At 48.1% G+C, this 12,451-nt stretch overlaps 1 protein-coding gene across 1 annotated transcript; it reads left to right on the plus strand.

Moving 5' to 3' along the window:
* Window positions 1-1,956: 1,956 nt before the first annotated feature.
* On the plus strand, window positions 1,957-6,305 carry LOC144101433 (uncharacterized). The gene is made up of 4 exons (XM_077634605.1): window positions 1,957-2,196; window positions 2,912-3,087; window positions 4,268-4,478; window positions 5,993-6,305. Exons 2-4 carry the CDS (start codon window positions 3,027-3,029, stop codon window positions 6,288-6,290), a joined length of 570 nt encoding a protein of 189 aa, XP_077490731.1. The 5' UTR covers window positions 1,957-2,196; window positions 2,912-3,026; the 3' UTR covers window positions 6,291-6,305.
* The last annotated feature ends 6,146 nt before the right edge of the window (window positions 6,306-12,451 follow it).

A 12,451-nucleotide genomic window follows, 5' to 3' on the forward strand; every position in this document is an offset into this window, starting at 1 on the left:
AGCAATAGCCCTGGCAGTACCGGCTGTGGCACGAAGCACGCAAAGCCGTACGTTCAGTGTGCCACGGGTGTGGTATATGAAATCCGCCTTAAATGTGGCAAAGTATATGTCGGGCAGACCGGCCGCTGTGTGAACGAACGTGCCAGGGAACAAGAACGGTCACTTAGTAACGTTTCCGAAGCGTTTGAAAATCTAACCGCCCACTGCCGCTCGTGCAAAGATGAGAACGACCAAAACTGTGAGCCACGACTTGAGCGTATCAAAATTCTAAGCAGAAGTAAGGATAGATTAGCACGCGAATTGGCAGAAGCATTTTTTATAAAACAAAGGGCGACACGTGCGTCAGCACCACATCAGTTTCCCGGCGAGATCGCGGATACAAGACCGCATGCAGTCTGCGCTGCCTAATCTACCAGAAATATTTCATCCGCAAGCGCTCTGGTCCTTCGTTGTGTATAAATGCAGGTTGTGGAGACCTTACTGAAGTTAGTTGGATTCAGCGCCCGTCCTGCTTACTTCTTCCTGTGTCCTTGTTTTTTTTTGTAGCGCTATAAAGATCTTCGGGAAACTATATACGTATACTCAGACAACAAGGGGCACCAATCCGGGGACAGTTGTGTTGAGAATTTGATCGGCAAATAAATCCCCATTGGTTGTAGTATAAAAATAAAACCACAATTAAATGATAGGTAAACACTGTACGCATGCAACTACTAATTGAAGCGTTACAATATTGCGCCGCAAGCCGAATTCTAGGCCCACCTTGTCCCCCCCAAACGAAGAAAATTCCGTTTGGGACGTATCTTGAAGGGGTGTAACTCGACAACGAGTAGACGTGCATCGTAATTTCTCTGATAGATGGCGCTAAGCGTCGATCGCTCCCATAGGCGGAAAAGTTCTATTACTTTTCCGAAACGCTGAAGGTTTTCCTCACTGGCCCGCTGTTTGAGAAAAGACTCGTTTTACGCATGGCCAATAAAGCTAAAGCTCTTTAATTCAACATCTTCCAGACAGTATGGCGTTTTTTGTGAATCTCCACTTTTAAATGACAATACTGATTTTCACACAGTGCGCTCACGTACACTGGGCAGTTGTTTACACAGTGCATAGTTAATCGCAGCCATCTGAAATTGGAATCTGCTTGACTGAACTCTATACGCCAGCAACACCACCAGGTACTGTCTTGAAGTGAGTATAGGGACTCCGCATTTGCTTTTGGTGGAAATTAGATGAGGATCTACAGAAAAGAAATAGTGAACGCCATTTCATTACGAACCATATTGAGACGGTAATCAACACCGAAGAATTGTATTTCTCTGGAAGGAGAAGTGTCAGGGGAGATTTGCACAGCAGTATATTGTATTGTGTACTGCAGCCTGCTCCAACTACAACATTTATCCCGGTATAAGAGACCGCTTTTCACTTTATTTTGAATTATTGATTCACGTGTCTGCTGGACGTCATTGCAGTAACCAGTGAAGCATCTGTACGCGCCCTGTCTTGCTTCGACGCGGTCCCAACAGCGCTCCTGCATGGCGGGTAGGTTGCCACGCGGTGTCGAGGCAGCGCACGTGCAAGTGGAGAAAAGCATATAGTGTACTGCTGCTGAAAACTGCCTTTGCGTTCCCAACCATGATGAGGCTTTCTCAGCTGCTCAGTTGCTTTACGCCTTTTTGCAACAAAGTTTGGAATATTTAGTTATACCTCTTGAATTGAACCTCCGCCATCAAAAGTGCTCAAGTGAGTGACATCTCGGGCTGGAGAATATTATCTCCTTCCGGGAGCTTTTTATTGGCCTTAGGCCTAAGTGCCGCCTCAGAAAATATATATGCACTCTTTCATTCCTTCGGCTCAGTCGCCTCCGACGAATTTGGACCTCTTACATTTTTCAGAAAGTGAAGATGAAAAAGATGATCACATTGAGGCCGGTGGCTCGAGGAGCGAGGCGCGAGGAGATGCTCGAGTAGCGCTGCCAGAGCTCGCCTTGTATGTTCCATTTATCCTTCCTTGCAAGGTTTACCGCTGGTAATCGAAGCTGAGGGTCCCCTTATATGTGCAAGAAAGTAGTACAAGGCGGAGAGCATTACTCGGGTACGTTGTTCTGCTCCTGTGGACAGAGGTGTACCAGCTGTGGTTGCGACGAGACCAGTGCCTGCCGAGCGAGGGCTCATTGCCATCGGAGTGTGACTTTTTCGGGTGAGCAGCTCCTAAACATACGGCTAGCGTGATACGCAAAGAGATACAGGGGTGGCAGTGCGTCTAACGGGCGGATTTGTCAAGACATGTACATTCTATTATCATGTCAATGTTTAAATTCGCTGCCCATTCGGTAAGTCCTGAACTGAAAGAGCTAACATTGCTACATTTAGCGCCCTTGTAGCCAGGCCTTTCATGTCAGGTAGCATAGCTTCTGCCACAACACTGCTGCCATTTATTATCCGGTCGGGCTGCGGCTTTTCTGTTTTACTGATGAGGTACTCTGAGGCATACCCTTCAAAGAGAGGATAATAAATATTCCTTGCTGTTCATTGGCGCAGTTTATTTTGCGAATGCAGTGCCCAACTAAACGGATTGCTTTTTTTCTAGTTTTCCGATCAGCCTGTCCACTTTCCTGTTTCAGCTTTACTGCCGTGCAAAGATATTACGCTTCTCTTACGAGAGCGAGGGCACTTAGGAAGTGTTCGCAGATATATATGACTTCAATTAAGCGTTCTTTGTTGTACCTTAAAAGAAAAATTATTTACTGCAGAATTGGCCAAATATGCCTTGTCCTGATTTTAGGTTGGTATGAAAAATGTTTTCTAGCCGAATGCATTACCTTACGATTGTTGTGAACGCTTTCTGCGGCCACGGCGAGAGACCGGAAACCAAGCATCCTTATGCCCCTACTTGCCTCTGTCTGTTTATGCAGGACACCTCCCGCCCCGGAACAACACTTGCTACCGGTGCTAACCAGCCTGTACGACCGAGTGGTACTTTTTAGCCCCGTGTTCAGGCAGTTGAGTGGCGCTGCTAGCATCTCTGGTATGAAACCATCGCTTGTGTTCCTCTCCTCCCACCAAGCGGACATCTGCGAGGGCATGACAGGTGAGCCGTAAGTCTATCACAGGCCGGTGTTAAGCCACGCAACAAAATCCCGGCGGGCCATTCAGTTGCCGCGCAGGTTCTTTTGGGCACCGGCGATGGAACTCCGTATATCCAGCATATGCTGTAGCACAGAGCCTGTTAGCCACAGTATTCCAATTGTACTCCACCAGGTTGTATGCCTACTTGGCACGGCGCCTTTCCGCTTTTCTTCGTTTTCCTTAACAACGCGTTCGGCTGCCTTCTAGCGTTCTCATGTGATCGCGTGAAGTGCCCGTTGCTGATCAGGGCAGAAAAGCACGATGTCCAATAGGTCCGCCCGCTTCACGCACAAAGACACCACACACACAGTTGCCTGGCCACAGAGAGCAAGCACCAAGAGTAGAGCCGACGGAGGGGCTGACGTTGAGGTCCGGTTGATAGAAAGGGGAGCGGCAGAGCGGAATTAAATGGCGAACGCAGGCACGGAAAGTGCGCGCTAAGAGGATGACGGAGTGATGAGCGCATTTACAGGGCCTCTTCTCACGTTGGTAGAAACCACGCAAGAAAGTTCAAAGGGATGGTAAGTCCAGCGGGTGATCTTGGCGGGCGCAAAAGGCTTGCGCAGGAAAAAGTTCGCAGTGAGGTTAATCGATGCGTAGTGTGGAGTTGAAAGCGGGAGACCATGGGCTTGCGCTAGCAGTGCGCAAAACTGGTCCGGGTGGAGTAGAAATGGCGGAGAGATGTTGTGACTGTCCTGTCGCGTCGGCGGAGTCCGCAACGGAGAAAAAAAAGGAACAGCGTGGCGCGGTGGCTCAGTGGTTAGGGCGCTCGACTACTGATCCGGAGTTCCCGGGTTCGAACCCGACCGCGGCGGCTGCGTTTTTATGGAGGAAAAACGCTAAGGCGCCCGTGTGCTGTGCGATGTCAGTGCACGTTAAAGATCCCCAGGTGGTCGAAATTATTCCGGAGCCCTCCACTACGGCACTTCTCTCTTCCTTTCTTCTTTCACTCCCTCCTTTACCCTTCCCTTACGGCGCGGTTCAGGTGTCCAACGATATATGAGACAGATACTGCGCCATTTCCTTTCCCCCCAAAACCAATTATTATTATTATTATGGAGGATTTTCGGTTGCACTCTTTTTGAGTTTAGGCATGCTGAGAGTATTGTCGGACAACGTTCAGAAGTGCCTTTCGTCCACAGTGGTGGGGTGCCATTGCGGGCTGCTGTCCTCTGCCGACAAGGCGATCATGTTCGTCATACGCCGGCTGTACCAGGCTTCCTATGGCGACGAGGACTCGCACCAGGGCATCTTGGGCGAGTTCCTTTCCCGCGCCGACACTCGACCGCCCGAAACTGACGCGTCTGACGTCACCGAAGGCCAGCAGTCGCCGACGGAGCTCACCAATCACCAGTGAGCGATTGTTATCTAGAAAGAGTTGGCCGTTAAATTAGTGGTTGTCCTTGATTAGATACAGTTTTCCAATTCTCGCTGTTCAAGGAAAAAATTTCATAAGAGTTTTAAACCGTCGCAAAATAACATTCGCGACGCACACTCTTGGGCTAGTTGGTTAAACATGATTGTGTGCGTTATGGTAATGCAAACAAGACGGCCAATAAGAAAAAACAGACCAAAGCGGTTTGCCGACACCCGTTGGGTGCTTTCTGAGTTCGTTAGCCATGCGTAAAAAAATCTATAACAAAGCAAGAAGAGCTCATTCGTGCCCATCGTAGCTTAAGAGTGGTTCTCGCGCCTGGGACAGTTACGTCAAGGAGGAAGGCTGCCTGTTGAAGGTCTTATATATGGTTATAATTGGTTTTTTGGGGGAAAGGAAATGGCGCAGTATCTGTCTCATATATCGTTGGACACCTGAACCGCGCCGTTAGGGAAGGGATAAGGGAGGGAGTGAAAGAAGAAAGGAAGAAGGTGGTGCCGTAGTGGAGGGCTTCGGAATAATTTCGACCACCTGGGGATCTTTAACGTGCACTGACATCGCACAGCACACGGGCGCCTTAGCGTTTTTCCTCCATAAAAACGCAGCCGCCGCGGTCGGCTTCGAACCCGGGAACTCCGGATCAGTAGTCGAGTGCCCTAACCACTGAGCCACCGCGGCGGGTGCTGAAGGTCTTAATTTTGCCCGCTCAAAATTGTCTCAATGCCCTCCACAGGGCACCGCTGGATATTTTAAGGCTTTACTGCGGAGCTGTCCAGAGCGTGCTCGATTCTGCAGCTTACGCTGGCGTAAAAGAAAAGAGTGTGAGGAGGGAAGGGAGGGAAAGCAGGTGCAACGTGGCACTTGCAATTGGTGCCGCAATTGATTGACGTCATGCAAGAAGTCATGGCAACGGTCACGCTGCATGTCATGCCGGACGCCCGCCTCATAAGGATGGATGTGCAGTCGTGCGTGGCAGTGCTTGACACACAGTTCCACGTTGGATGCACGCCTGTGCGAGAGGCACGCTCACCCTGCACCCACCTTCTCTCCACGCCTACACAGAGTCGCTGTGTACTGCGAATGACATCAGCATTTCGCACCACCGCAGCCGTCGTTGAGATTTAGAATTGCGCTTAAGTGAATGCCTGGCGATTTTTTCTCTCCCGTCTGATTGGAATTAAGAAGCAACCAATTGTTACGTTTTATAATATTACGTAGTAGACAGTCATACTCTGTGCACAACACATAATCAGACGTCCATAAAGAACAAATAAACGTGCGTTCACTCCACACTTTGAGCATGTTTAGAACTTGCTTCTCGTACGTTATATTATTGACTGAAGATATTAATCATTATATGCGCTGATCTGCCTGTTTGCATCCTGTATATTTTGAAACGAACGTCTGCGAGAGCCGCTCCACATTGATCGGCAGCGCAGAATAGCCATTTCGGAGTCTACATGGGCTGTTCCTCAAGATAGAACCATTGCAGCGCGTCGTTCTCCGGTCCCAGCATGGAGCACCAGCAGCAGCTCATCGGCGACCACCAGAGAGGCACGCCACGCTGCTGTCTCGGCTCCAGTGCCGGGGCTGCCTTTCCAACTGGCGCTGTGACTTCGGCAGAGGCTGCGCTGCCGCTTCGATGCCTGCCTGCAGTCCGGGAGCTGCGAATAGGACTACGGCGGCGGCTGCTGGGCAGCACTCTACAGGCCACGTGGGGGCTTGGTCTTGCTCGAGGCGTAGCTTGGGACGGCAGCCTGCGAGGAAAGATAGGGCGCCTCCTGCTTTGAGCGACCACCATGAGAGGAGGCAGGTACCACTACGTACCCGAAACCTCGCTTTTTATGTGTCGCACCCTTCTCAGTGCACAAAAAAATTTTCCGCCAGCATTGCCTCACTGTTGGACTTCACATGCAAGCGACTGAGCGATTGAGCGGGGCGTCGCAGCGAAAATTTGCAACTTGTTGGAACCTCGCCGTTCATCGCGGCGACGACTTAAAACCGGTTCTTCCGCCGCGGCGGCAGGATTCGCTAGCATTTTCGCTGGCTTGTGAAACAGGCTTAAGAGCGTTAGCTACAGGCTCTTCAAATGTTTACATCAGTGTGCTCAGCAACTGTGGAGAAACCCGAATTCAAATACCCCTTCTAAGTAGGGCACCTCGATGCCGTTGCCGGCGGCGCACTGCATCTAGGCACCTTACATCTAAGACACAAGCAGCGCCATCTACCTAATAGATTATGCGCAACTATTGCGATTTACAGCCACCTTCGCTATATCCGGTATATATCCTCGTTATAGCACTCATAAATTTAATAAACGTTTCCATCACAACACGACGAATCGTTCGACGCCATCCGGAATGCCCTGCGAAAACGGTTCGGCCGCAATGGCCATATGGAAGTCCTCGGAACGCATGGTTGGGGGCGGAAAGGTCGTCGTTGCGAATCCCACACATATATTGGGCTTCATCTCAGTAATTTTATCCTCGGGAAGATGCAAAGTCATTATAAAACACTTCAAACATACTGCGTCAAAATGGGTGGCAGCCAAATTTTATGCAAGCGGTGGTCCTAGGGGGTGTCCAACTTCGATTGCCGCTATACTGGCACATATACAACGGATCGAAAGTATAGGTATTAAGTGAGGCGCTACGTAGTCACTACTCCTATGTGATATAGTGTGGTCACTGCAAAATGGCATTTTTCTGGGCCAGTTGGTATGAATCCATGATTTGGGCCATGATTTGTGTCCCAAAGTTCATGCTGGCCCAAATCATGGAGTGTGGTCACGTGGTTACTGATTTAGTCAATTTGACCTTCATTGCAGAGAGGCGCGTCTTTGACAAACATAAGTAGTACGAGCTCACTCTTAAAACACTTTTGCACTCTCTCTCTTCCCTCCCCAGAAACTTGATCTGCGCATCGCGGCGTGGTAGCGTTTTCGCGGTAGAATTTTTCAGGCAGGGATTCCAATTGGGACTTTCAAATCTTCATTGTACATGGTACTGCACGCTAGCTTCTCTTGTCGCTGACCAATTAGCAGCTTTTAGCGGTAAATAAACGCTACAGAGAACACGTCTCCTTGTCAGGAGATAGACTGGGGTGAGTATAAAGTATTCTATTACTAAAGACTATTCCGAGAGAGCAACCGAGGGATTTGCGTGGCAAACTCTAGCGCACTGATCGAATGAGCTATAGGTGTGAAAACATAAGGCCGTGCGAGACTGTCGCAATGTCCTGACAGCTTTTCTACTCTTCCAGGCGCGATAGTTAATAAGCACCACGTATATGGACATTCTCCGCATTGCATCGCTTAACGTGCAGGGTGAAGACATCGTTCAAGTCCTTAACCTTTCGCAGAAATCGCGTTCGTGCCATGAAATGCGAATTGAATTGCATGAAGCTCGACTTCCTCCCCACTCGTCGACACTTAAGCGCTCCTTTAATCCCATCCAAGCCGATAAGTGCAGCATCAAGCTTCTGCTCTTCAACGGTTGCTTCGTGAGGAAATAATTTTCTGGTGTCGTTAAACTTTGGCGTCTCTCCGAAAACACCTTCAACGAGATTTTATTTTCTGGATTGCTGCGTTCAAGAATGTGACTCGTCTGGAGGTGGTGTGAAACGTCGTTGGAGAATGTAATTTTAGCAATAAGTGAACACAGAGGCTCATTAAAAGCGATTTCCCATATTTCCATCTTTTAAGGAAGCGCGGAAGGTTATTCCGAAGCAATAGATCGCAATTCTTCTTTTACCTTGCATTTTTAAGTAGAAGAGTAAACATTCTACCGGCAAGTAATTAAACGAAACTTGTTTAAGTAATCAGAGATGGTTTGGTTTATGGGGGTTTAACGTCCCAAAGCGACTCAGACTATGAGAGACGCCGTAGTGAAGAGCTCCGGAAATTTCGACCACCTGGGGTTCTTCAACGTGCACTGACATCGCACAGCACACGGGCCCCTAGAATTTCGCCTCCATTTGAATTTGACCGCCGCGACCGGGATCGAACCCGCGTCTTTCGGGCCAGCAGCCGAGCGCCATAACCACTCAGCCACCGCGGAGGCTGTGTAACCTGAGATTAGCTAGTACGTTGGCTACACAGTATCTCTCGTAATTAGATCTAGATGCTTAAAATATATAGGTTTAAGCTCTCCGCATGACAATATAGAAGAAATGTTGGCTTGCTCTAAACAGGGGAACTGTAGACCGTTCAAATTAGGCAGACTGATTGTTTACAAAAAAATAATCAATAATCGTGCAGGTAAATCATTAAGGAGTATGAAAAACTGAAAAATACGACCATACTCAATAGAGTTCAGAAAAGAATCGAAGGAGGAGATGGCAAAAGATTCCGTCAATGCGGGTGTTCTCGCGGGCAGTTCGTGACATGCACACGCTCGAACGAGGTGCCCTGTCCACAAATCGGCGGGCGAGGGGACATTTCGCGTGGTGTTTAAACTGTAACACTCCTTTCCTGCCTGCCCCTTACAGTTCTCTAATCTTTCTTTCCACTCTCTCTCTCTCTCAGTCCTTCTCAAGCTCTTCCCTTCTTTCATGTTATCGCTCTATTGCCTGGTCCTCCTCCTTGTACCCCACGAAAGTTCAGACAGTGATCGTAAGCTGACAGTGGCGATTCCCATGGCCTCTCCAGTACCGCGTTCCATCGAACAACCAGTCACTGAATACTAGTGCAGACGGCTGGAAAAAAAAGCTTCCCACTAGAATTTCTTGCGCAATACATATACCGTTCTTTTACCTTTATTTTTGTCGCTGGCAGCTTTTTGTGGATAATTCGTAACACGTCTCGTACACATTACTGACAGGAAATGACTTATTACAATTACTTCATTTCAAATATAACTTCAAATTGAAATGAAATGACCCATGATGCTTTACGTACTAAACGTTGGTGCACATGTCCTTCGTACGTTACAACCCCTCCCTTCCCCCCAGCGCGTGCGCAGAGATCCTTCAGTGCCGCTACTGATGTTTTCATAAGAAAATGTGGGAAAAATACCGACAGAAACTTGGAAAAAGAACTGGTGGTGAAATCAACAGCATATGAATCCCAACATTCCGGAGATAAAGGAAGCCTCACACATATATATGTCTTGTGACGGCAAAAGTTGGAAGGAAAATAACGTGATAGTAATTCATTGCTCTTTTGGAATTGCACAGTAACAGAGCAATTACAAAAGAGTAATTGGTCCTGAGCCAACGGTCCTGAGACAACGGTCCTTAGCACAAGTTTTTTGGGCCCACCCACGCATGCCTGCGGCTATGTGTCTTTTCTGTTCCTCCACCCCTGCCATCCCTTTCCTCAATGCGCGGTTCAGGCGTCTACACAGTGTAGGACAGTTTTAAGGCATTGCATATTGGCATCGGCACGTCTCTTTTTCATCTGCTATCCACTTACAATGGTGCGGAAATGGACCAATTATATCTGTCGATGGCGTCAAGTTGTGTTCCTTTCTTCGCGCCTCAGTGCGGTAATCAACAAATAAACGTTTCCACGTGCCGGGGGAAGAGAAGCAACAGAAGGACGGACGGTCATACGACCTCGTGCCGTTTCAAACGCATTAGAGAAGCGCGCGTTAAGAACGTGAATTCTGGTCGAACTCCAACCTTGGACGCTTAGCAATCGCTGCGTCCATTGCTCCTTCAGTGTGCGTGGCGCTATTCTGTGTTTAGATCCTCGCGGAACAATGGGCGAGGTTCGGGCGCATAGAACTAACTTTTCTAAGGCTACGGAATAAATCTTGACCTCATTACAAGTGAAGATCACGCCGTTATGGCCGGAAGGGGCCACTCTTCGCGTCTTCTTGAGTGGGTGTGTTTTCTTCTGTGCCGGCGTCCAGCTCATATTATCCTGTTATGTTCCGAGTTAACTTTCTAGGCGGAAACGAGCGTTTTTAAAGCGCGTAACAGCTGCAGGGTTCCGGGCTTCAACGCACCTGTTGTGCTCTCTGTACATTAGAACGGAGAGTAACCGTCTTATTCTGCTCTTTAATGCTCGCAAACTTGCGATTAACTTTCAAACACAAGTTTGAATATTAGTTAGAATTATAACAATATTTACAAACAATACTTTCAGAGTTGCAAATACAGTATCGAACCCGTTCGTCATGGTAGGATACGGTATTGCACAATTTTTTCGAAAAGTCATATGTTTTATCGACTTTTGTCGATTGTTTGTTGTATTTTACAGCTCTGATCTTTGAACTCTGCGCAAAGAGCGCTGGAAGCAAGAATGGTCGCTTTGCGATTTAGAAACTGTCTCACTGGAGACGGCCGTATAAAACGCACCGCTCTTGGCCTTGAGCACTGGGCCATCCAAACCATTGCTGCCCTCCGGATTCAACAAGCAAACGAGTTTCGCAGTGCTATTCACTTCGCGAAGTAAGACGCAGGCATTGGAGAGGATTGTGCGTATCAGGTCGCAAAAACTTAAGAGACGGACGCCGTACCCCGCGGAAGGCGGCGGATTATTTGCGTCGCCAGTGTAGCCTCTCGCAGCAAGCTGCTAATTTAGAGTGTCAGTGACATGATTCAGCGGTAATGACAGCAGCTTACTCGTGAAAATCGCATTGTCAACTCCAACCAAGGCTTTGTGCTGCTGGGGAAGTGCCCTTAGAGAGCTGGTGCCGCCCTATGTGAACGCCGAATCTCCATAAGACGCCTACCGATGAGAGGTTACTGAACGTGCGCTATCACATGTCTCGGCCGTGCTTAAACTTGCTGTTGCAGCAAACACCCTGAAAGTCGATAGCAGAAATGTTTGTTAATCGATTTTAGTCACTGATACGGCACCGGCTTCTTAGGCTCAAACACTGCACCCGGAGTTCGGATACATAACGATGTCGGCGTCGTCGTAGCAGTTTGATACTGCGTTTTGATGAATATGTATATCTACTATTTATTCTACGTTGTGAACCAGATTAAGATTCACCATCTCTCAAAATCTACACTCTCTTCCATCTGCAAGGTATGAATATCACACTGCTCGCGACCAACATGTGTTCATTTGCTGTAGTGATTGGCCACTTAACTACAGTAGAAAACATGTTCACCTGACTCGCTTTCCTTGTTGCCGCATCAACTACGTCTTTGAAAATGATTGCGTGTTCTCTGGAAGAATAAAAATGCAATATTAACATTTCATTTGTTGAACTTACGTTCAGGGAAAACATAGTAAATCAGCTTAGTAAACTGAGCGCTAGTTACCATGAAGTAAGCCAACAGTCACTGAAACCAACTAGCGTAGGGAAATGTTTTTATCCTATTTTCTAGTTTGTGGTGTTGAGCAAGGAGGAATTACTAGTGCAATTACTTTATCCCTTAAAGATATTTGAATAAAAATCAGAATAAAAAGCCGCCAGATGACGCCGGTGGGATCCGAACCCACGACCTCCAAACTGCGCGCTCGGTGCACTACCAAATGAGCTACGGCAACTGCTGTCCAATCTTCAGCTTTCTGGGGCATTTATGTTAGCGTGTAATCTAACTTTGGAAGTGTTCACCAGCGCCACCTTCGTCCATAGAGCGAACATAGTACGCACTGTGTTACTACCAGTGTCGCGTGAAACGTGATCAAACGGTGAGGGGGGAAGCTGTGCGAGAACCCTCTTATGCTTCCTATGGTATCAAGACTGTCAAAACCGAGTCCCTCGTTTAGTTATTCAGCAGACAAGGAAAAGAAAAAGAAAGAAAGGGAAAACAAGCCTCTCTCTTCTTTTCCTTTATCTTCTCATTAGTTACCACGATATATGGCCCGAAAAAGGACACTTCAAATCTTCCAGCGAAGCGCGCTCACCGTCATTCCTTTAATGGAGAGCTGTGGTGTGCGACAAGGGGTCATAATTTGGGCATGCTTCACATTATGAACTATGAAATTACGAAACACATTGCTTCATTTTGCAAGCCGCCGCGATGGACAAGGGGTTATGGCGCTCGG

The sequence above is a fragment of the Amblyomma americanum genome, chromosome 1, assembly GCF_052857255.1.
Source record: "Amblyomma americanum isolate KBUSLIRL-KWMA chromosome 1, ASM5285725v1, whole genome shotgun sequence".
NCBI classification, from domain to species: domain Eukaryota; kingdom Metazoa; phylum Arthropoda; class Arachnida; order Ixodida; family Ixodidae; genus Amblyomma; species Amblyomma americanum.

Bases quoted from the DNA above. Each gene is read 5' to 3' on its own strand.
- LOC144101433 (XM_077634605.1), top strand. From the start codon at position 3,027: ATGAAACCATCGCTTGTGTTCCTCTCCTCCCACCAAGCGGACATCTGC. The intron at 3,088-4,267 runs GTGAGCCGTAAG...TTTCGTCCACAG, and splicing joins CATCTGCGAGGGCATGACAG to TGGTGGGGTGCCATTGCGGG. The intron at 4,479-5,992 runs GTGAGCGATTGT...GAACCATTGCAG, and splicing joins ACGGAGCTCACCAATCACCA to CGCGTCGTTCTCCGGTCCCA.